Here is a 22,783-nt window from a genome sequence, read left to right as displayed (position 1 = left end):
CGCCTCTCCCCTGCCTCCTCGCTCGCCTCTCGGCTTGGTTCCCTCATTAGTTGTCCTTCCTCGTCCCCCACGCCTCCGCGCTACGCCGCGCTGCCCCTAGCCCAGCCAGGGGTCCCCGCGCTCCGCTGCCGAGCATCGGAGCCGAAGGAGCGGCCGAGGCAGCCGCCCGCCAGGCCAGGCACCGCCGCAGCGCGGGTGCACCGTGCGCAGCCGGCGTCCCCGGAGCCGGAGCCAGAGCCGGAGCCGGAGCGCGGGCTCGGACCAACCCGCCTGCCCGCCGCCCCCACAAGGTGAGGGCATCTCCTGGAGATGGGGAACCAGGGTGTCTCCTTCACTGGAGGCGAGGGAGGGGGTGCGGGGGTGGGGTCCATTTCCTTCCAAGGAGGACCTGGGTGCATTTTCATGAAAGAGGCTCAAGGGCTTTTACTACGAAGTGATGCGTGAAGTCTGGGGAGAGGGCCTGGGGTCCCCCTTTCTGGGGAGTGTTTTTTTTTTCATGAGAAACGATTCGTGGGCTGTTTCCGTGAAAGGGGGGCTTCTCCCCTTGGGAGCATGAGGGGCTTTCAGGGTAGGTGGGAGGGGGTTCTGGCGGGACTTGTGGAGGGGCTGATTGCGGGGTAGGGGCTGGCGGAGACGGAGCTCCGTACATCTTTTGGTTCTGCCGCGGCGGTTCCGGGCCTCTGGGTCGGCACCCTCACGAGTGCTCGGCTCGGTGTCCCAGTTTTTTCTCTTTGAAGATGGCTATTTTGAGCCCCACCTGGACAGAGCTAGGAACAGCCAGTTCCTTCCTGTGCTATGCCGCCCACCTGGACCCCTCCCACCTGGGACCTGCTCAGGGAATGGGACCCAGGGATCCGGGAAATGGGCAGCAGTGGGTGACACATGCTGGGCACTGGGCACACGGGAGGACCCTCTGGCGATGGTGGAGTGCACCAGACTTGGAAAGGAGATTGGCAGGGGTGGGGTGGGCAGGTGCTCCCGGGTCAGGCCCTCCTAGGAAAGCAGCAGCGTCAGGAAGAAACGAGCTGTTCCTATGCTCTTAGAAGACAAAACACTAAGGTTTTATTTATTCTTGTTTTCTGTTTCACCCTGGATCCTAAGACTCATTCTACTTATTTCCTCTCCTGTTTTTGCAAAAGTGCAAACTGAGGCAGGGGACAGGCTGGCTGGGGTACCTGTGTCTAGAAGGCAAATGTAGTGGGAGAGGGGAAGGCACACAAGATTTGGAGTCAAAGACCTCTCGGTTCAAGGCTTACCTCAGTGTTGAATGGGGGAGGGGGGCCATTGGCCAAGTTCTTTCCCCTTTTTGGGCCTCAGCTTTCTCATCTATAAAATGGGAAAGGACCTGCCTATCTTGCAGGTTTGCTGGGAGATCAGATGTGTCCAAGAGTTTAGTAAAATGGAATGCACTGGACACTCTTCACCCCTGCCGATGGTCCCCTTCCCTCCTCCCTGCCTTCACAAGGTGTGGGCTAGTCTATAGGGATCTCCTCTGAAGGGAGTGCTTAGCTTGGCTATCGACTTGAGGTCTCTATTATGAGAATTTACAAAAGGCATACTTTCCCCCAGGTGGCTGCAGGTCCACACAGCTGAGCAAGTGAAACGTGAGCTAGATTACAGCTCCCACCTACCCTCAGGTGGGTGCCCTTATACAGGGCACGTCTGCACAGCTGCACCTGGCAACCCTTCCCACAGGCCCCAGCATCCCTGAGAGACACATATCCACACACACACTCCCAAGGTCTTTCCTATGAAGCCTACATCCTACACCGTCTCCAGTTCATTTTCTTTCCTGCTTCGTCTTTACTTCAGGGCCTTTGGGTATTCAAGCCCCAAAGCCTATGCTGTACTAGGAAGCACGAAGCAATGAATGCTACCATTGAAGAGTGACTCCTTGGAGTTAGAAGTGCCCTCACCAAGCTCCCAAGGACAGGAGTTACTGAGCCACTAACCGCATATGTCAAGAACTTTATCAGATCACTTGTGTGAGGGCCAAGAATGGAATTATCTGCACACGCGGGCAGCATTGCTGCTCACAAACTATGTTCACACCTGCTATCACAGAGCATGCTCACAGCAAGCCTGTGAAGCCGGTCTGCTCCCATTTACACAGAGGAAGTCATGGCTCTGAGAAGTTAGGGTGCTTGCCCAAGGTTTCACAGCATGTAAGCGGTGGACTCAGGACCAGAGCTCAGGCTGTTGTCTCTACTCCACCACCACTGAGGAACAAAATTGCTGATCCACAGTTCTGCCAAAACCCTCCTGGAATTGTTGCTCTCCACCTCTATCCTTAGCAGCTCCTGACTCTCTCCTTCCTCTCTGTAACCAGCCTCCAAGTAGAAAGGAAGGAGCTGCTTTCTTTTTTCCTCTGATTTCACTGGAGAAGGAAGCTACCTCAAAGACCCAACTGTTCTGGCCTACTCAGTGAGGGAGGGTCTCTAGCGAATCCAGAGGTCCAGTGTGGGAGCTGACCCTTGAGTGAGTCAGAGGCCGGGAAAGGGGTCAGGGAGCTATTCCCTTTCCTGCCCAGATGGCAGCTTAGACAATAGCCATCATGGAGGACATTAAGACGGAAAGTCAGTGTCTGAGGGGCAGGCCAAGACCCTGGAATACCCACAGGAAAATGACACAAAATGGAGGCTGAGGGAAACTCAGAGACACCTCCCCCTCAACACTCCCTGTGTTCCTCGGGTGCTGAGGTGCCAAGGGGGAAGTAAAGTAGTGAGCCCAGCAGACAGGGCTGTAGGTCCCTTCAACCATAACATTTCTGCTTGTATCCGTAGTAGATGTGTGCAAGCTTCTACTTGAGAGTCTGGTGCTTACAAAGATAAATAAATTAATAAGATTGACGAATCACTAGCCTAATCCAATGGTTCTCAAAGTGTGGATCCCGGACCAGCAGCATCAGCATCACCCAGGAACTTGTTAGACATGTACATTCTCAGGCCCCACCCCATGCCTACTGAATGGAAAGTCTGGAGGCAGGCGGCAACAAAGTGGGCTTTAACAAGCCCTCCAGGTCACTCAGGGGCAGGCTGGAGCTTGAGAACCGATTACTTAGTCCAAGTGTGTTGAAAAACCCAGGAGTGAGTCAAGGGCAGGACTGGAAAGAGAACTCATGCCTCCCAGTCCGGGAGGGCCGGGCGTCTGGAGGTGCGCTCTCCCCTAAACCCTTCTCTCCCGGCCCCTCTGCCTCCCCTCCTAGGCGCCATGCTGCCGCTCTTGCTGAGCCTGCTGGGCCCGGCCGCCTGCTGGGCTCTGGGCCCGGCCCGGGCCTCATCGGAGCTGCGCTCGGCCTTCTCGGCGGCGCGCACTAGTCCCTTGGAGGGCACGTCGGAGATGGCAGTGACCTTCGACAAGGTGTACGTGAACATCGGCGGTGACTTCGACGCGGCCACGGGCCAGTTCCGCTGCCGCGTCCCGGGCGCCTACTTCTTCTCCTTCACCGCGGGCAAGGCTCCGCACAAGAGTCTGTCGGTGATGCTGGTGCGCAACCGCGACGAGGTGCAGGCGCTGGCCTTCGACGAGCAGCGGCGGCACGGCGCGCGACGTTCCGCCAGCCAGAGCGCCATGCTGCAGCTCGACTACGGTGACACGGTGTGGCTGCGGCTGCACGGCGCGCCACAGTACGCACTCGGCGCCCCGGGTGCCACTTTCAGCGGCTACCTGGTGTACGCCGACGCCGACGCGCCTGCGCGCAGCCCGCCCGCGCCCCCGGAGCCTCGCTCGGCCTTCTCAGCGGCGCGCACGCGCAGCCTGGTGGGCTCCGACGCAGGCTCCGGGCCGCGGCATCAGCCGTTGGCTTTCGACACGGAGCTCGTCAACATCGGCGGCGACTTCGACGCGGCAGCCGGCGTGTTCCGCTGTCGCCTGCCCGGCGCCTACTTCTTCTCATTCACGCTGGGCAAGCTGCCGCGCAAGACGCTGTCGGTGAAACTGATGAAGAACCGCGACGAGGTGCAGGCCATGATTTACGACGATGGCGCGTCGCGGCGCCGTGAGATGCAGAGCCAGAGCGTAATGCTGGCGCTGCAGCGCGGCGACGCCGTCTGGCTGCTCAGCCACGACCACGACGGCTACGGCGCCTACAGCAACCATGGCAAGTACATCACCTTCTCCGGCTTCTTGGTCTACCCCGACCCTGCCGCCAACCCGCCGGGCCTCGGGCCCCCGGAGCTCTGAGCCCCGGGCGGAGAGGAGCCCGGAGCGGCCCGGGGGCTTGCATGCCGAGCCCGGGCCCGAACGTCCCGCCGACGCGAGCATGACGGCCTGCCCAGCGCCGCTGGACTCTACCAATAAAGTGGGCCTGCGCCGGCGCCTGTCTCCCGAGGGTCCCGCGCTCTGTCTTGATTGCGCCGCTTCCGGCCCGGGGTGGCACTGACTGGCGTAGGTCCCCGGGGGGTCGGAGGGCAGAGGGTAGGGTTCGGTTAGGCCCCGGGAGGGTGAGGACGTGGGAATTTGCTTGAGTCCTACTCGCCTAATCCATTTCCAGTCAGTTTTGTCTGACCTTCTGCTTGCTTACCCTCCTGTGGATCTGACTCCTCATTTGACCTACGACCTTATTCTTAGAGCTGTGCTAATTCCTTTCTGTGATGAGTGCCAACACCCCGCGACCCCACTGCACTGGGGGTGTGGGATTGAAGGAAACAGCACATTCCTTCTTCCATAAGGGAGTGGGGATGTGGAGGAGGAGTTGATCCCTAGTGGCGCTGACTCCTGCCCTCCCAGGATGGAAGGGTGATTTGCTCAGGGCAGGAGATAGACAGCTTACTCTGACAAAGAAGGACAGAGCTCCAGGAGGCCAGAACAGAGCATTTTATGGAAGAGGTACACATGATCAGGGCTGCACCTACCCCAACCCCCAGCGCGCCTCAGCTTGTCTTCCTATCTCCTCTGCTCCTCCTTCCTTCTCCAGGGTGGTCGTCTGAGCCTTGTTGAGATGGACCAAAAGATATTTCTCACCCGCCCAAAAAGATAATGTTCTTCTACCTGCCTCCCTTCTCCAAAACACAGAACTCCAAAAGTGCAGTCTATTGTAGCCCAGATGGGGAATTTGGAGGTTCAGGGACCCTGGAGTCTTGGTTGGGTGTAAAAGGGACATCCAAATGCGGACTGGGTGCTGAGCACTTACAAGATTCCTGTAGGTTCCACAGGACCTCTCACCATCCACCAGGTAGGAGGTGGAGGGGTTTACCTGATCGTTGCTTGGGGACAGCTTCCCTTTCAGTATCTCTGAAACACATTTTCAGCCCTGACCCCTGACCCCAACACACACACACGCCCCTACACACACACCCCTCAGCTCTGAACCTGTTGCTTGGGACCCAGAGGCCCTGGCTGTCAGCCAAGCAGGGCCCAGAGAACAAGATGTTGGGCGGGGTGGGAGTAGGTGGAGGTCCATGGTGCAAGCCAAGCCCAGAGACTTGAGCATAGTGAGAAGCAGCAAGTGCCAGATGGAAGTCCCTGTCCCAGATAGATCTGGGTCAGAGGGAGTGCTGGGGGGCAAGGGACAATGGCAGGTGGAAGGGGATGGTCAGGGGAAGGGGTCAAGGATCAAGGCCCAGGGCCCCAGTGAGGGTGGCTGATCCTGGGGGCAGAAACCCTTGCATAGGTCCCAGAGTGTTTCCTGTGCCAGAAGGGCAAAGACTAGGGTCCAGCGACCCCTCTCCTCAGCCTCGCCAGCCGCATGGAGCCGGTAGATGCAGGACAGGCCGGTGAGGAGCAGCTGTTCAAACTCCCAAGGGCTGAGAGGAGGCCTCTTGCGCAGACGTTGGAGCTGCTGCAGCCGCTGCTCAGCACCCTCCAAGTCATTGGGCACCCGGTGCTGCAGGAGGAACCTGAGTCGGCGGCCTGGGCGGGTAGACGCCAGCTCTTCATCCTGAATGTGCAGCTGCCCCATGACATCCAGCTCCAGCCCGGCCCAGAGTAGCTGCAAGGGGAGCCGTGTCAGGGGTGGGCTGGGGCCTGGAGTGCAGGGCAGGAGGCAAGAGCAGGGGTGGGGCATGAGCAAGCAGTAGGACCCATGCTGGTTGCCCCCCTCCCACAGCAGGCTCACCCTGAGACATGCCCTTCCCAACCCTGAGCTTAGAGACCTCTGGACACTCCCACCCCCAGTCCCAGGCTGGAAGCAAAGACCTCAAACATGACTTCCGGGGCTGCTGGCTCCTGCAGGCCACCTCCCGTGCTGTCGCTGTCCGTAGGCCGCCCTGGGGCAGCAGAGGGTAGTCAGGCCCCTGCCATGCTCCACCCTGAATACCCCAGCCTCCCAGGGGGGCCCCTCAGCTGCCTGGTAGGGGTCTCTATATGTTTTTCTATCTATAAAAAGACAGGAATGACATTCTGCATGTCCTTATACCAATACACACGTGTGCACACGCATGCACATCGGCATTCACCCTCCCGCACTTAGGTCTTGTGATCCCAAAAGCATCATCCCAAGCCCAGATACTACTGCTGAAAATGCCTAGAACCCCTCCTTCAGCTCCCACAATGCTCGTGGTCCAAGAGTTCCAGGCCAACAGGTCACAAGACCCTTCACCTCCCACCCTTCTCCTTATGATCTGGGGACAGCATAACCCAAAACAGTGTCAGTGACCCTCCCCAAAGGATGAAGACCCCTTTAGGAATCGAATGCTTTCCCTACTCCTTCTCAGGGAAGATCGGGCAGCCCAGGATACCCATTGCAGCTTCCTGCATCCCACACCCTGGGGTGTCTCGTAGCCCTGGAATGAACCATCCCAAGCCCAGTTAAGTCAAGAGGCCCACCTTTGGCCACCACCCAGAATAAGCCCAGGGCCCAACCCTGTCCAGAAGCAGCATTGAGGGAGCCTAGGGCTACTTCCCTTAGCTTTACCTGGACCTTCCTGGTTCTGGGGGTGGGCCCACACCATTATTCTCCCACTGCCAGCACAGGTCAGCCTGTGACTCACCATGCCTGCAGTTCCTACACCCTGCTAGGCTCAGAGAGAGCTAGTTGTAACTGCTATCAGCTGGCAGCCTTCCTTGGCTCCCATGCACCCCACCCTGAGGCCCCCATACCTGCCTGAGGCTGGGTTCCAGCCACCCCAGGGAGGAGGCAAATGGCCACCCCTAACCACGCCAGGAGCTGCAGCATCCCTGCCATGTGCCGCCGCGTCCACCGAGTCTGTCTCTCCCCAGCAGCTCTCTGCTTTCCTGTTTGCCTGCTACACACCATGGCTCCAACTTTCCACTGTAGGCGGCTCAGCTGGTCTTTGCGTGTCAGTCTTCAGTGCTGAACACGGAAGGGCTGGCCATGGCCTCAGTGGCCTCTTTCCATCCCTTGGAAATGGGGAATTTTGGGTTGTTGGCAGCAGGGGCCTGGCGGTCTTGTCAGGCCCTCAGCCTGCTCCTGCCCAGATGGGCGGATGCTTAGTTAATAGAAAAAAGGTGCTTGGTAGCAAACAGCTCTAGCCTGGCCCTCCCAAGAGGTCAGGAAGAGCCCAGGCAGTAACACTACCTTATGATCTCTCCTCACCCCCAAAACATCCTGCAACTGAGGCCCACCCCCAACACCCAGCCCAGCCTCCAGGGAGCCCCTCAGCAGCCAAGAGCATTAGTTGCAGAGCCCGGTCCTCCAACTGCATGGTAGGCTGGCCAGATCCTAGGCCAGTGGGATGGGGAGTACTGTCCCCTGGCAGACAGACAAATCTGCAGCTCCTAAGTGTTTTTTGACCCAGCCTGTGACCTCATCTGCTTGTTAACAACATTAGCAGCTCAGGCCAGAGTCCAGGAAGATTCCCAGACCAGGGCTGATGGGCTGTCAGGCTGCAGCAAGCAGGACGAAGGGTCAAGGCTGAAAATGAGCTGAGGTTCTTCTGGCTCTGGCTGCTGGCTCACAGAGTCCTGTGGATGTCTGGATGGGAAGAGGGTGGGTGGGGGTTTTGCTGGTTCCACTCAGGCCGCTGGATCCATCAGATGCCACCAAACTGTCTGCTGTGACAAGGGGCTTTCTCCAGCAGTTGTTGAGATCCCTCCAGTGCTCAGGAGAGGCTGTGCCACACCAGCCTGAACCCTGTGCACTGCAAGAACTTTCAGTTATAGCTCCAGGCTTCCTCTCAGAAATACCTCCAGGTCTACAGGCTGCCATGTCTATTTAGTCGTAGTCAGACAGACTCCCCACTTTATGCTAGAGTCTCTACAAGAGCAGGGAAGAACCTCTGCCAGCATCTCCCCTCTGCTGAGCCAAAGCATCACTTCTACCCATTACACACAAGACACGGTTAGTCTAGGAAGGACTTTATTTACATGGACACTGAATTATAGATAAGGCGCTTTCTAAGATATACATTCCACATGCCTTCCCTGGAGCTACTTGGCTTCAGGTTTTTTGTCTCCGGCCTCAAGCTTGAGATTCTCAGGGGGCTGGCGGTAGGCAGGGAAAGCCTCCCAGGGGCTGTTTAGGTCGAACTTGCGGAACTCTTGGGCCAATTCCACTGGCTCGGCCACCACCCTCTTCACCTCATCGTCATAGCGTAGCTGCAGGAAGAGAAGACAGGCTTGAGCACTGGTAAGGCCTGGTTACAGCCACTAAGAAGCCACTTTCACGAGGCTACAAGTGACTCCCCCAGACCTTTCCCTCTCTGTCCTTGACTCCTGTCCCAGCCTCTTCCCAGGCTTTGTCAATAAGTCTCCACCCACATCTGTACTGCCCAGCAAGTCACATCCCAGCCAGCTAGTGCTGTGGGATTCCAAAAAGGCACGTCCTGCCGTCATCTGCCAGGCTCCCTGCCCACCATCACCACGTCATGAGCTTCGACTCACTGTCCAGCAGAACTGACTCCTGCTGATCCATCCACACACTCCTGTAAGGTAATGGCAAGCATTTGCCCAGGATTATAGGAAGAGTCAGTGGCTGAAAAGAATAAACCTAAACTGGCAAGCAAACAAGTTCAGGACTTGTGGCCTTGGCATTATCACTGTCAAGCTCTAAGGCACTGAGTAAATTTGGCATGGCTTTTCTTGTTATTGACACGCCCTGGTGGTACAGTAGTTAAAGCATTGTGCTGCTAACCAAAAGGCCAGTGGTTAAAATCCACCAGCTGCTCCGCAGGAGAAAGATACGGCAGTCTGCTTCTCTAAAGATTACAGCCTTGAAACCCTATGTGGCAACTATACTCTGTCCTATGGGTTGCTATAAGTTGGAATGGACTCAGTGGCAGTGGGTTTAGTTTTTTTTCTTGTTATTGGAGAATCAGTTGGATAAGGTAGGGACAATCAGGTGCTGAGGTAAAGAGGCAAACCCGATAAGGGAAACAGCAGGGGTGAGTGAAGGGAGGAAAAGAGGGAAGTAGCTCTGAGCATAGTAGCTTGAGAGAGAAATAGGGGTAGGCAAAACACTAAGAGGAGCATTTAGGTGCTGAAGGGGCAGGGCTGGACTGCCACACGTCTCGACATTTCTAAAAAGTTACTTGGCTAGAAATTTCACGTATGTATACAACAGACCATCTTCCTGCTAACAGAAAACCTGTAGCACGAGTGGCAAAGTAAACCACTGAAATTCTTTATAAGGGCCCTGTAGTCACATGCTACTGGTCCTGCCTCAGTGGCCATTCTCGAGGGCTGAACATTTAGTATCTTGCCCGTCAGCTGCCATCCCAGGGAGCCAAGGCAGGGTAACATGATCCTCCACTTTCAGACCTTTAGGGAGACACTTAAGAAGTGTGTCCTCAAGGCTTGCTTGATCACTACAGTGATCGTTACAATAATGGTTAACATCGATCAAGCATTTAGAACACACCAGCTTTACGAATACATCATTTGATAGTCACTAGAAATCTGTTGGATAAGTAGTATTGTTATTCCCATTTTACAGATAAGGAAACTTAATCACAGGGAAATGAAGTAACTTGGCCCAGATTATAACAGTGAAGCTAGGATTCCAATCCAGAGTCCATGCTCTTAAACCACCACAATCCACAGACCACATCTCCTGCCATGCCCAGGGTCCCCCAGGTTCCCTGCTAGTTTCTCCCTGGGGCTGCTGCCCCAGTTCCAATGCTCCTACCTCAACATAGCCAGACAAGGGGAAGTCCTTCCGGAAAGGATGTCCCTCAAAGCCATAGTCTGTTAGGATCCTTCTTAGGTCAGGGTGGTTAGCAAAGAAGACTCCAAACATGTCCCAGACCTAGAAAAGCGAGGCCCTCAGGTATCCAGTGGTTTCAACCAATTGCACAACTTTGGCCCAGAGGCAGGTCCACCATGCCCAGTAACTCACCTCCCTCTCATACCAGTTGGCTGCCTTGTACACAGAGACAGTAGATTCAATGGGTGTCAGCTCATCTGTATAGGTCTTCACACGGATCCGTGAGTTGAAACGCAGAGAAAGCAGGTTGTAGACAATCTAAGGAGAAGAAACGGAGCTGGAGGGCCAAGATAGCCACAGGCTGAAGGGTCTGGGGTGGGGTCCCTGAGTAGGAGTATCAACAGGGAGGATACAGGGTGGGTTAGGGTTCTACCCTGTGAACCTACCTTCTGCTCTGAAGCTTAAAACCTCAAGATGCTCTTCTATTTACAATTACTTCCAAAGCCTTAAGCCACAGCAATAGCTCTTAACTTGCCTATGTTTGTTAATGCTAATTGCTTTGTCTGGGATATCCCCCTCCCACCCCACTCTCACTGGCCTAATTCCTGGACTCCTGGTCATCCATGAAGATTCAACACAAACATTCTCTCTCCTTTCTCTTCCAAGAAGGCTCAAAGACAGGGCTAAGTGTCCGTTCTGTGTTCTTATAGCATCCCTCTAACATCCTATGTATTATACATTATAATAATCTATTTGTGCATCTTTTTCCCTCACTAGAATAGGGAGACTCCTGGAGGACAGATATTAGTTGTTGTTACTTCTCTCTCGATCCCCAGGGTCTAGAAAACAGGAGATGAGCAGTCAACATCAATAGCTAAATGTATTGAGAACTTACTGAAACTAAGAAGGCTGACTCTCACAGGCACTTATCACCCTGAAACTTTTCTGTCCCTCTTTTCTCCCCTTACTCCTCAAACCTCCGCTAATTTTCCCACTGACCTCAAAACGGTTTTGCCGGGTTGGGATGTCCACTGCTGTTAAGTCAGCCAAGGATCTGAATTGTGCATTGGTGTGATCCCTGAGGAAGGTCAGCACTGGGATGATGCCATCAGGATGGATACAGATCTCTAATTCATTGAAGCAGGACACCTGCAAGCATAGGATGGAGAGAGGAAAGGGAACAAAGAGCTCCCAAGAGAGAAGCTAACTTCAGTTGGAATCACCTAGTTTAAGCCTAGGTTTGGGATGGCGAAGTCTGTGGCTTCTTTGAAACCACGTGCCCTGAGAAGGTGGTTCTTTCTTGTCCCAAAAACCAAAACCAAACCTGTTGCCATTGAGTCGATTCAGACTCATGGCGACCAAACGTGTTACAGAGTAGAACTGTTCCATACAGTTTTCTTGGTGATAATCTTTATGGAAGCAGATCACCAGGCCTTTCTTCCACAGCACTGCTGGGTGGGTTTGAACCACCCACCTTTAGGTTAGTAGTCAAGTGCAAATCATTTGTGCCACCCTGGGAGATTTTCTTGATCCAGACCAAACAATAGTAGCAAATATTACCTGAACTTGTTGGACATACTTGGGCAGGATTTCAGCCACATACTCTCCAAAAGCTGAAAGCTGCTTGTGGGCCACGTCATTCCGTGGTCTGACAGTGGCTGGAAGAAAAAGGCATATTTAGCAAAAGAATGGAGGTGGCATTAGCCAGCCCTGCATCCAGTCTCTACGGCTCCCTGCAGAACCTTGACAGAGGCATGAGGTGAGGGTAGGGGCAGTCTTAAGCCTCAGGGAACAGGAACTGATGAAAATTTGGGAAAAATGTCAGCTAAACTACACAGTCCACAAAGACTCACCTTATTACTGCACCTGGGGTATTTGTCCCTTCTCTGAACTACTATGGTGGTTCTTCCTTCACACTGCCTGCATTTGTGCTAAAGCAGCAGATGTTCTAGTTCTACCAGACTACATGCTCCTGAAGGGTGGAAACCAGAACTTTTAATTCTGTCTCCTTAGCACTTGGCTCATAGTTGGTTCTCAAGCGAAGAACGCCATGGCTGAAGAGCCCTCATAGATTATCTAGTTGAAATAATTTTCTGTATCAATGAGGAAACTGAAGCCCAGAAAGGGGGAGATGCCAGATATCCTGACTTCCAGTCAGCTTATGTTGACTGTAACATAGTATCTCTATACATTCACTCCAGCAACCCTAAATCACTGAACACCCACACATCACAGGCCGCAGAGCAATGGTGAAGCATTCTCTGGTTTTGGACACAGGCAGGCCTGGGTTCCAACAACAGCTCTATCACTAGTTCTGTGACTGGACAAATTACTTCTCTGGACTGTATCCTGATCTATATAAAATGGGGATCAAAATGCCATCTACCTCATAAGGTTATTGTGAGGATTAAATAAGATCATGCATTAAAACGCTTGGCAAGGTGCCTGGCACACAGTAGGCACTCAAGGTGAACTATTATTACGGAGCGCTGGGACCAAAAGGTGATGCTTCCTACTCTCAGAAGGCTGAAAGTTTATTCAGTGAAAAGGGGAATCATGGAAACGGTCGACGAGCTATCAGGGCCATGACAGAGAGACCTAAGGGCACAGGGAGGTCCCGATTCTGCATGCAGAGTGAGGACCATTGCAATCGGAACGCCAAAGACAAGCAGGGATTTGCCGAGAGGGCGGGCAGAAGGGTATCCTGGACCAAGGGTAATGGCAAACATCTGACGAAGGGAATGAATGGGTCCCTGCCAGTTGTCTCGAGAAGAGTGCGGCCGCACATACTCACGGCGCGTGTCGGCTGTGGCGCTCTCTCTCCTCACAGGCAGCAATAGTGCCGAAGGTCGCACGACTCCTGCACGGGGAGACAAAGGCACAGACGCGCGGGGTGAGGCCTGAGGGGCTCCCTACGCTGGGCGAACCGCAGCTTCTGTCCCCAGTTTCAGCCAGCTGTCCCCTGCTCACCCCGGGCCAGTGCCGCGGCCCCCACGAGCCCCCGCCACCAGCCCCTTGCCGCCGCCATGTTCCCCGGATGCAGACCCGGCAGCTGAGGAAAAGCCGGCAGGCCACGGAGCCCCAAGGACACGGACCGGAAGCGGAAGTGTCTAGCGGATCTTCTTCCGGGCGGACGCAGAGGGCCGGAAGCAGAGGTTCCGGGTTCCGGCCTCCGGGATGAAAGGAGGGAACGCAGGTGAGAAAGCGAGACGGGCAGGTGGGGAAATGGTGTGGTAAACGCAGTGCTAGCTCGATGTGGCGGAGGCTGGAGATAAAGCGAGGACCCTAAAGAACCGGACGGGTGAGAGGAGGGGAAGGAGCAAGGATTCTGAATTCTACGTTCCGCTCCCCTCCCCCCTCGCTCCTCCAGCGAAGCTTCGGGCGAGGGGGCGAGTATGACGGGAAAGAACGGTTTCCTTGGCAACCGTTTCCCAGGCGACTCCGGGTGGAGCGGGAACACTCTACAGGGCGATGGGCGTCCTCGTACCCCGGGCTGGGGACGGCTGGGCTCTGTCTCGAGTTCTGGGACGCAGCCTTGGGAAGTCATCAGAGCGAGCGGGGAAGCCGGGGGATAGAAGCTCAGAAAAGAGAAAATGTGGGGCTGCCAGATGTCTCAAGCCAAGCCTCTTAGTGAAGGATCTGGACTCCATGAGGAGGGGAAGAGAGGCCCTGGCCACAAGAACGTGGGGTCTTTTTTGCCTGATTCTGCTGCCCTCGAACCTCAGTAGTTTTCTGCCGATAGTTATTTGGTTAGTAAGACTTTAAGAATGTAGGCCTCCTCCAGTATCTTGCTTTTATGTGTTCACCTAAATCCCAAGTCTTTTGTTACATCATGGAAAGCAATGCTTCGCGTTTTCCCAGAGGAACACCCAGAGTAGGAACTTTTATTGATTTCATTGGGGGTGGGGTACCAGCGCAGGAGAATGAACACAGTTTTGGTTGAAGGAAAAGGTCAGGGACCTAATTGGCAGGGCCAGTACTAAGGTCAATCTAGTCCCGCTTTGCTCTCACTATTCCCTGCTCCCTCCTTCCTCCCTGAGTTGGACAGTTGAATTCACAGACTATGGTTGTGGATTCCCTAATTACTCAAGGGTGTTGCTTTGCAGACAGCTGGCAGAGAGAGAAGTCAGCCATCATGGAATCACCAGAGGAGCCTGGAGCATCCATGGATGAGAACTACTTTGTAAACTACACTTTCAGAGATCGGTCACACTCAGGCCGGGTGGCTCAAGGCATCATGAAACTGTGTCTGGAGGAAGAGCTCTTTGCTGATGTCACCATTTCAGTGGAGGGCCGAGAGTTTCAGCTCCATCGGCTGGTCCTCTCAGCTCAGAGCTGCTTCTTCCGGTCCATGTTCACTTCCAACCTGAAGGAGGCCCACAACCGGGTGATTGTGCTGCAGGATGTCAGCGAGTCTGTTTTCCAGCTCCTGGTTGATTATATCTACCACGGGACTGTGAAACTTCGAGCCGATGAACTACAGGAAATTTATGAGGTGTCAGACATGTATCAGCTGACATCTCTCTTTGAGGAATGTTCTCGGTTTTTGGCCCGCACAGTGCAAGTGGGAAACTGCCTTCAGGTGATGTGGCTGGCAGATAGGCACAGTGATCCTGAGCTCTACACTGCTGCCAAGCACTGTGCCAAGACCCACCTGGCCCAGCTGCAAGGCACAGAGGAATTTCTCCACTTGTCCCACCATCTGCTCACTGATATCATCTCGGGTAAGTTTTGGGAGCAAGCACTTCATACTGCCTACTTGGATATGATCAGAGGATGTTCTAGTTCAAGAGAATGGAGTTCTCAGGCTTCCTGGTGTTAGTTCCTGGTAGGACTTTAGATCCCTACTGAAAGAGGTTGCGTTGAGATTCAGTCTAGCTGCTGTCAGAGACAAGAGTGCCTTCCAGAGGAAAAGTCAGGAAAATAAAAGCAGTAGCACCTACCCACAAAAGATAGTGAGGAGCTTTTGTATTTATACTCTAATCTTTCTTGTGCATAAATGTTTTCATCTGTCCTGCACTTTGCAGGTACCTGTGGGACTAGTTACCCAAGCAAACTGATGATGAGTCAAGGTATTTAAATAAAAAACTTATATAGTGACGGGCCAATTTTAGGTGAGAATCTTGACACTAAAGGTGAGGCATAACCATACTGCAGTTGTGAGCTCTGAAGCCTAGTAAGTTGCTTCCATAGAAAATGCGAACATATCAAGCCGTCCGTTTTAATTAAAAGAGGCAAGAAACGAGGCAATTTAGGTTCGTGTTTTCATTTTATATATGAATATATTTTATATAATACATAAATAAAATAAATATTAAATAAATATTAAATATGTATGTTACATAAAATACAAATAATATATCAAAGTATACATATCTAAGTAAATTACAAATATAAACATTTAAGTGTGTGGGTGTGTATGTGTGTGTATTCCCTTTTGGATTGTCACTGGCCATTCCTTTCCTTTGGTTCTCACAGACGGAGTGCCATCTTCCCAGAACCCAACAGAGGCCATAGAAGCCTGGATCAATTTTAACAAAGAGGAAAGAGAGGCTTTTGCAGAGTCACTCAGGACTAGCTTGAAGGTAAGGCAGGTTTCTCAAGATTTAGGACCCTGTAATCTGCATGCATCCCAGCCATCAATTGGCCTGGACTCTTCTTTTATAGCTGGTAGAATAAATGGTCTGTGGCTTGAAGAATACTGAGCTGGGGAGGAGGTTTATGAGCCCAGAAGCCACCAACCTCTGAGCTTTAGAGCCCCTTTGAGAGAACTACTTTCATCATTGCATTCAGAGTCCTGAGTACCCTTTGTCTGAACCACCATCTCACGATAATTTAAAAAAGCTGCAGGGATGAGTGCAGTATTCTCAGCCGCAGCATAAATGCCTGCAAATGTGACTGGAGGAGAGTTGGGTTGACACACAGTAACTAGAGAGTAGGTTAGAGCAAGATACAAGTATGTGGTCCAGGACCTTTAGGATACGCATCCCAACTGAGCCTTAGCTTAGAATTGATAGATGTCAACTTTATAATTTTAATTTTGCCAACAGGAAATTGGGGAGAATGTGCATATTTACCTAATAGGGAAAGAGTCATCTCGTACTCACTCGTTGGCTGTGTCCTTGCATTGTGCAGAAGATGACTCAATTACTGTAAGTGGCCAAAACAGCTTGTGCCACCAAATCACTGCAGCCTGCAAGCATGGCGGAGACCTGTATGTCGTGGGAGGGTCCATTCCACGGCGCATGTGGAAGTGCAACAATGCCACTGTTGACTGGGAATGGTGTGCACCTTTGCCCCGAGACCGGCTTCAGCACACCCTGGTGTCTGTGCCCGGGAAAGATGCCATATACTCGCTGGGTGGCAAGACACTGCAGGATACCCTCTCCAATGCAGTTATCTACTACCGGGTAGGTGATAACGTCTGGACGGAGACAACCCAGCTAGAGGTGGCTGTGTCAGGGGCAGCTGGTGCAAACCTCAATGGGATCATCTACTTACTAGGGGGGGAGGAGAATGACCTGGACTTCTTCACCAAACCATCCCGACTTATCCAGTGCTTTGACACAGAGACAGACAAGTGCCATGTGAAGCCCTATGTGCTGCCTTTTGCAGGCCGCATGCACGCAGCTGTGCATAAGGATCTGGTGTTCATCGTGGCCGAAGGGGACTCCTTGGTGTGCTACAATCCCCTACTAGACAGCTTCACCCGACTCTGCCTTCCTGAGGCCTGGAGCTCTGCCCCATCCCTCTGGAAGATCGCCAGCTGTAATGGGAGCATCTATGTCTTCCGGGACCGGTATAAAAAGGGAGATGCCAACACCTATAAGCTTGACCCTGCAACTTCAGCTGTCACTGTCACCAGAGGCATTAAGGTGTTGCTTACCAATTTGCAGTTTGTGTTGGCCTAAGTCTGTTGGGGAGAGGAGGGAGAGCAACTGACTCCTGTGCCCTCCCCTTTTTCAGCACCTACCCATCCAAACTCAAAGTCCCTGGGCCCCAAATCAGAGTATTGTGTTATTTTCTGGCACGTATTGGAGAGGCAGTGCCTCAGCCCTTCCCCAAATCCATCATGGTGGTGTTTGGGGCTTTTTAGACTGCTGCTGCTCACCTGGCTGCTTGAACTGAGAGTAGGCCATCCTGTTCGCTGCCGTTCCCTGGTAACCCTGTGCCTGATTATAGACTGCTTAGAGAAAGCCTCTTCTCAGACCTAAGGCACAGCCCTCTCTCCTTACCTGATGAATGTTAGAAGCACCCCTGATCCCAAGACACAGAGAAAGATGCCCAATCCTACTTTTTTCTATAGTCTGCGAAGTGGCCAGTTGATCGTTTTTTTCACAAAGAAGTAGGTGTTAGAGTTTTACTTCAGGCCTTGGTTGGGAGAATGGACTAAGCTGAAGGTGTACTTCACCAGCAAGAGTCAACTCTAGAATTCAGGATGTTCCTTCTATTGTCTTCTTATCTATCAGGAAATGTATACTTTGGTTTTGTTTTTGGCTTAGACTCCATTCCTCTGTGAGGGGTATAAGCCAGAAAGTAGAAAGGATTATTTCTGATTAATAGCTGAAACTGTTTTTTCAAACTCGAATATATAAAGTGTCTGCTCTTTTAAAAGCTCTAAGCTAAGTCAAGAGCCAGCAACTGTTGATATAAATAAAAGTTTTTGAAGGGATATGTGTGTCTGTGTTGAATTCTGAAGGGGTGAATTCCTAAGGGAAACTAATCACACACCCACACCTTTCTAAGTCAGCAATACTGATTTCACCTAGTACTTCCTTTTCTACATACAAGATCACTGCTCCAAAAGTATAAGAGGAGCCCCCAGGGCCAGTGAAATCAGGATCCTGACAGTGGCAAAGGGCCGGGGCTGAGTATTTCTCCTCTTTTCCTAGGTTAAATATCTTCAAGTTTTGGTGATAAATATCATTAGGCACAACATTAGGTGCACAGTTTTTTTGTTGAAATTAATATTTCTTCAACCCCATTCACAAAAATAAGACACCCCCATCACTGGCCCATGTTCCTTACCGCATGAATAAAGGCCACGCTAAATCGCTCCTCTCTAGCCATTAAACAGTGTTATTTCAGGAAAATGAAACAAGACAAAGGACGCAAAATTATCCATTACTTAGCACAGTTTTCGTATGTCAAATCTTGGGTTAAGCCCCTCTGGTCCTGTTAAACTTTTTTATTCTGTAGCAAGCAGGATTGTCTTGAGTTCTAATCCATGTACTTCATGCCTTTCATGTGTGACTAGCCTCATTCTTTGCTGCCCCTGGAGTAATCTCCTTATAGAACTCTTTGAGAACTTCTAACTGGCCAGGTCTGACATGGATGTGTGGCCGGATTTTGGTGATGAATCTTACAGCCTCTTCTGGACTCCAGTTGTGTACCTGAAGGAGAGGGTTTGGAAATCAGAGAAAGGAGCAGGTGTTAAGGTGCCCTTGACCTATGAGCTGAACTATGTGCAGGTACTAAAGGGCTCCCAGAATTTCATTTTTTAAAAATTCTGTTTTCTTGGGAATCAAAAACCATGCCCCATGTATTATAAATGGAAGCGCACTTTAACCACCTCAGTCAACCAGTTCCACGATACTGTGCAATGGGCTGGGTAGACAAGCCAGTCTTTCTGCCCAATTCTTGCTCTGCCAAAGCCTGGGAAAAGAAGCTTGAACACACCAAGCTGAGATCCTAAGTTCCAGCCCACCTAGGCCTACTCAGTTTCCTCTCTGAGCTAGGCTGTTGGTTATAAGAGTTACCAGGAAAGAGTGTACAGCAGGTGTTTTTCTGCGACTTGTCACCATGGCTAAAAATAGAGTACTTTGTTATTTAATCAGGAGGGTCATCTGTGTCCTAAGGATACTCGTTGGTTTAGAACTCAATAGAACCAAAAAGTCACAGATTTCTAGCCCGCTGGTTCAATTCTCATTTGGTCCAAAATACCATCCTGGGACCCTGTTTCCAGCACAGAGTCCTTACAACCAGTGCCTTGGTGGTGTTCATACCATATACTTATCTGTCCACAGAACACAAACGAGGTCAAGCTGTTTATCTTTACATTTCCCTTTTCATTAAACTACCCACATGAAATAGTAAATGCTCTGCAGGTACCAGACAGGAAATGAAAATGAGTCAAGCTGGGTGGGGGTAAAACGAGTGGTGAAGGACTGAGGGCACATGCCTCTCCCAAAAACTCTGAAAAGCATGCCACCTGCCAATAATAATGTGATAGGCCAAATTCAGTTTGGATACTCTGTTTTAGAAACTAATGTCCAGAACTTTACTCTGAAATGCTTGAGAAACTCGAGTACTATAGAGCTGTAAGGGATCAGGATTATTATCTACAGTACTAGATTTCCGGACAGCTATTTATAACAGTACTTCTATCCTTTTGCTGATAATGAACAGCCTTCACAACTCCATTTTCTGAGTGACTGCTGGAGGCCAGTGCTTGACATACTTTCTCATTCAAGCTGAAGAACGCATTTAGTTTCAGGAAACAGCATCCGAGAGATGAAGCCACTTTTGCCTAAGGTCATACCACTGGCAGGTGGCAAAGCCAGAGGTCAGACTGTCTTCAAAGCTCAAGTACTTTCCACAATACCACACCACCTCCCAACAGCCTGAAACTGGGGGCACAGCTCCTTCCAGCAAGGCCCACTACTGGTAGACCATGCTACTAAAGTTCTAGAAATCTGTGAATGGGGCCAGCCCAGAAAGACTTTTCCTACCTGAATCAAATACGCTGCCACCATGGTGGCACTTCTGGAACGCCCAGCCTTGCAATGCACGTAGACACACTGGCCCAGTGACTGGTACTTGAGAACAAACTCGACTCCTTTCTGCAGGTTAGCTAAGGTTGGGACGCCAGTCATATCTACCGTGCTGAGCCGCAGCTGCTCAACTCCTACTTTCTTCCACTCCTGGAACCAGATCCACCGGCATAAAAAAAAGAATGCAAAAAGTCTGATGTGGGTACAAAGACGGGTTCCCAAGAGGCAGCAAAGCAGGGAAGCTTCAGGGTTTACTACAATTTGAGTATATGATATTTCCTGTTTTATAAAAAAGAAACTTCCTACAGAAATGCCTTTAAAATGGCTGACCTACATGGTTGGTCTTTCATCAAACAACTGTGCGCCGAGTTAGAAACATGTCTAAGATTTCAAGCGTTCTTCTGAAAGTCCTTTTGGGTATTTGTGTCTTTAGCTGAAAAAATATCAGCTGTATATAATTCAGCTGCAAAAGTTGTGTAACTGTGTGTTTTTGAGTAATCTTGGCACCTGTGCAAGGATCCAGCTGCAGGGTTGGGATACTGTATTTTCAAGGGCTTTCTATTTCTCTGTCCTTAAATCTCATTTTTTCCACTATTTTTGAGGGGATAGGTGGTTAAAAAAAAAAAAAAATAGGGCTACCATTTTACAATTAATGTAGACCTAACTTCGTTAGTATAATATCACTTAAAAAGAAGAATATAGGAGAAATAAGGTTTTTAGCAGACTGGACAACTTTATTTCTGCTTTAAGGCTTCGGATATGCTCCAGCCACTCTTGTTATTACATAATCTCTTTAGCTAGAAGCAGACATTATGACTTTATGATTCTGAATGAAGGCTAATATTTAACACTGCTCATGAAATTAACAAAAGAAATAAGAGTTTTACAGCAGGTGGCCCATGCATCAATTGTCAGAAACAACTGGGGAGCTTGCTAAACATTCAGATTCCTAGGCCCCATCCCAGAGTTTTCTGAATCAGAATCTCTGGTGCTTATGCCTACAAATTTACATTTTAACAAGACTGCCAGATAATTCTTAGGCACACTAAAATGTGAGAACCACAACCTTAGAGATTTCTTTTCTCTAGGCTAATTGAATGATAACAGCTGCAGCTTACAAATGTGAATGCCCCACACCTAGAAACCAAGCATTTTCTTTGAATGCCCAGTAGCTTTTGACTTCCCTTGCTCCACAAGACTCCCCACACTAATGAACAGTTACCACTTTGGCTAACTTCCTGAGGCCTTGTGGCAAAGTACTTTGAGAAATCCAAGGAACTGTAATCCATTCTTTAAAAATGTATGCCATGCCAAGGACCCAATAGATGGATCCTGATCAAAAGGAGGAAAAATGAGGAACAGAACTTCAAATTTTCATGGAAACCAGATTTACTGGAGCCATTGAGACTGGGTGATTCCCCTAACTGATTGCCTGGAAACAATTTTTAAACGTTGGACAGAAACTGTCCCACAAAGTCATTTTTAAACTAAACAACAGTTTAGCTCAATTAATAAAGAATGTTTCCTTGAGCATTGAGCTCTTTTTTAAAGAGTTATCTATATGAGATCAAATTGACAACAGTAATCCTAAAGATAGTGAGAATGGTAACACAATGTAACCTTTGTCATTGGGCTGCACATGTAAGAACTGTTAAAACAGTGTATGTTTTATTGTGTATATTTCCACCAAAAATTTAAAAAAAAAAATTTTAAATATATGCCATGCCTAAATTAGTATATTTTAAATGTGAATTGCAAGTATTTTTAAGGTTGCAAATGGATTGAAAGAATAGCATCTTGGGCAGGCTATATCAGTACAGTAAACAAGAAAGATAATTGTTACTTCCGGGCAACATGGCGCTATAGTCAGAAGCACCTCGCCGTCCCTCTGCAGCAAAGATCAGAAAAACTAAGTCAAACAGAGTCACACGGCAATCCTGAAACCCTAAGCATCAAATAAATACATGAAGAACTCAGCCAAGCACTGAATGGAATAAGAAGCTGACCGAGAACAGAGAGCGAGGAAATATACATGCAGAGGTCCCCTATCAGCTACTACAGCATGTATCTGCCATCTTGGACTCCTATCGGAGATCAGTGAATAGGGGGTACAAGAAAGCAGCTTCACGGAGCTTCCAGCAGGAGATGGAACAACGAGTAACCAACAATATAGGCTTTCCCACTGCCTACCCTTTTTCACCCTCACTTAGCCTCCTCTGCCTCCTGCAGCCACCGTCTCTTGGCCGGGAAGCACCAGCTTCACCCCTGTGTTACTTGGATTCTACCCGCGTGCACTGGTCAGCTCCCTGAGTGCCGTTTGTTGGCTGCTGGTGTTGCTTTTTTCCGCTTCTTTAGAGTTCTTCCTTACCTCTTACCACCTCCCACTCCTTTCTCTCAAATACCTGGCTCCGTGCACCATTTTTCCTTCTTCCTGAAAGACTGCGAAACACCGCTCCACTGTGAAACACCGCTCGACTGTGAAACTGCTTCCTGGCCTGTGCTGCCACGCTGGTGGGACCCCCAAGGCTTTTTTGTTTGTTTGTTTGCTCTGATTTGTTCTGTTTTGATTTGTTTTCTTTTTCTTTTATCGGCTTGGGAGCCCCTTCTAGCTGGGCAGTACTGTGCAGCTTGGGAGCTACTCCCTTACTCTGTGCACACACACATCCCTGGGGGCATTTCTTTCTTCTTTTTTTTTTTTTTTTGTTTGTTTCTTTGCTTTGTTTTCTTCTCTCTCTTATTCTCTTTTTGTCTTTCTTCATTTCCAGTTTCTCAGTTTATTCATTTTCTTCTTTTACCCTTTCTTTTTTTCATTTTTGTTTTTCCCCATTTCTCAGCTTCTCATCTCTCCACTCCAATAGCAAGCTCCCTTAGCACTCTTTTTTCTTTTTTTTTTTTTACTTGTACTTTAGGTGAAGGCTTACAGAAGAAATAGTTTCTCATGAAACAGAAGTACATGTTGTTTTATGAC

At 50.6% G+C, this 22,783-nt stretch overlaps 5 protein-coding genes across 7 annotated transcripts in view; 2 read left to right on the top strand and 3 right to left on the bottom strand.

The window, feature by feature from the left end:
• The first annotated feature begins 202 nt into the window (after positions 1–202).
• On the top strand, positions 203–4,331 carry C1QTNF4 (C1q and TNF related 4). The gene is made up of 2 exons (XM_004387716.2): positions 203–290; positions 3,206–4,331. The coding sequence occupies exon 2, from the start codon at positions 3,211–3,213 to the stop codon at positions 4,180–4,182; it is 972 nt and encodes a 323-aa protein (XP_004387773.1). The 5' UTR covers positions 203–290; positions 3,206–3,210; the 3' UTR covers positions 4,183–4,331.
• Positions 4,332–5,533: 1,202 nt separating this feature from the next.
• On the bottom strand, positions 5,534–7,123 carry FAM180B (family with sequence similarity 180 member B). The gene is made up of 3 exons (XM_004387715.1): positions 7,039–7,123; positions 6,136–6,206; positions 5,534–5,929 (listed from the first exon to the last, which is right to left on the bottom strand). Exons 1-3 carry the CDS (start codon positions 7,121–7,123, stop codon positions 5,534–5,536), a joined length of 552 nt encoding a protein of 183 aa, XP_004387772.1.
• A 1,116-nt stretch (positions 7,124–8,239) lies between these two features.
• On the bottom strand, positions 8,240–13,146 carry NDUFS3 (NADH:ubiquinone oxidoreductase core subunit S3). Its single transcript, XM_004387714.1, has 7 exons — positions 13,013–13,146; positions 12,837–12,902; positions 11,603–11,700; positions 11,042–11,191; positions 10,235–10,360; positions 10,025–10,144; positions 8,240–8,496 (listed from the first exon to the last, which is right to left on the bottom strand). The coding sequence occupies exons 1-7, from the start codon at positions 13,068–13,070 to the stop codon at positions 8,329–8,331; spliced, it is 786 nt and encodes a 261-aa protein (XP_004387771.1). The 5' UTR covers positions 13,071–13,146; the 3' UTR covers positions 8,240–8,328.
• Positions 13,147–17,714, top strand: KBTBD4 (kelch repeat and BTB domain containing 4). 3 transcript variants are annotated; one of them, XM_004387712.1, is made up of 4 exons: positions 13,147–13,238; positions 14,149–14,766; positions 15,521–15,627; positions 16,093–17,714. In XM_004387712.1, exons 1-4 carry the CDS (start codon positions 13,220–13,222, stop codon positions 16,951–16,953), a joined length of 1,605 nt encoding a protein of 534 aa, XP_004387769.1. In that variant the 5' UTR covers positions 13,147–13,219; the 3' UTR covers positions 16,954–17,714. The 3 variants fall into 3 exon arrangements, with proteins under 3 accessions (XP_004387769.1, XP_004387770.1, XP_023597598.1); XM_004387713.2 differs by having other exon boundaries at positions 13,147–13,343; XM_023741830.1 differs by lacking the exon at positions 13,147–13,238 and adding an exon at positions 13,488–13,637.
• Positions 17,715–17,835: 121 nt separating this feature from the next.
• The window catches only part of PTPMT1 (protein tyrosine phosphatase mitochondrial 1), a 9,619-nt gene continuing 4,671 nt past the window's right edge, over positions 17,836–22,783 (bottom strand). Inside the window, exons 3-4 of the mRNA XM_004387710.3 lie at positions 19,774–19,965; positions 17,836–18,435 (exon numbers count right to left, since the gene is read on the bottom strand). Of these exons, the coding sequence (XP_004387767.3) occupies positions 18,286–18,435; positions 19,774–19,965 (342 nt within the window). The 3' untranslated portion in view covers positions 17,836–18,285. The remainder of the gene's footprint in view (positions 18,436–19,773; positions 19,966–22,783) is intronic.

Source organism: Trichechus manatus, unplaced genomic scaffold (assembly GCF_000243295.1).
Source record: "Trichechus manatus latirostris isolate Lorelei unplaced genomic scaffold, TriManLat1.0 scaffold00191, whole genome shotgun sequence".
Taxonomy (NCBI): Eukaryota; Metazoa; Chordata; class Mammalia; order Sirenia; family Trichechidae; genus Trichechus; species Trichechus manatus.
The sequence above is the reverse complement of the archived record's forward strand: the minus strand, read 5'-3'. Positions and strand labels throughout refer to the sequence as shown.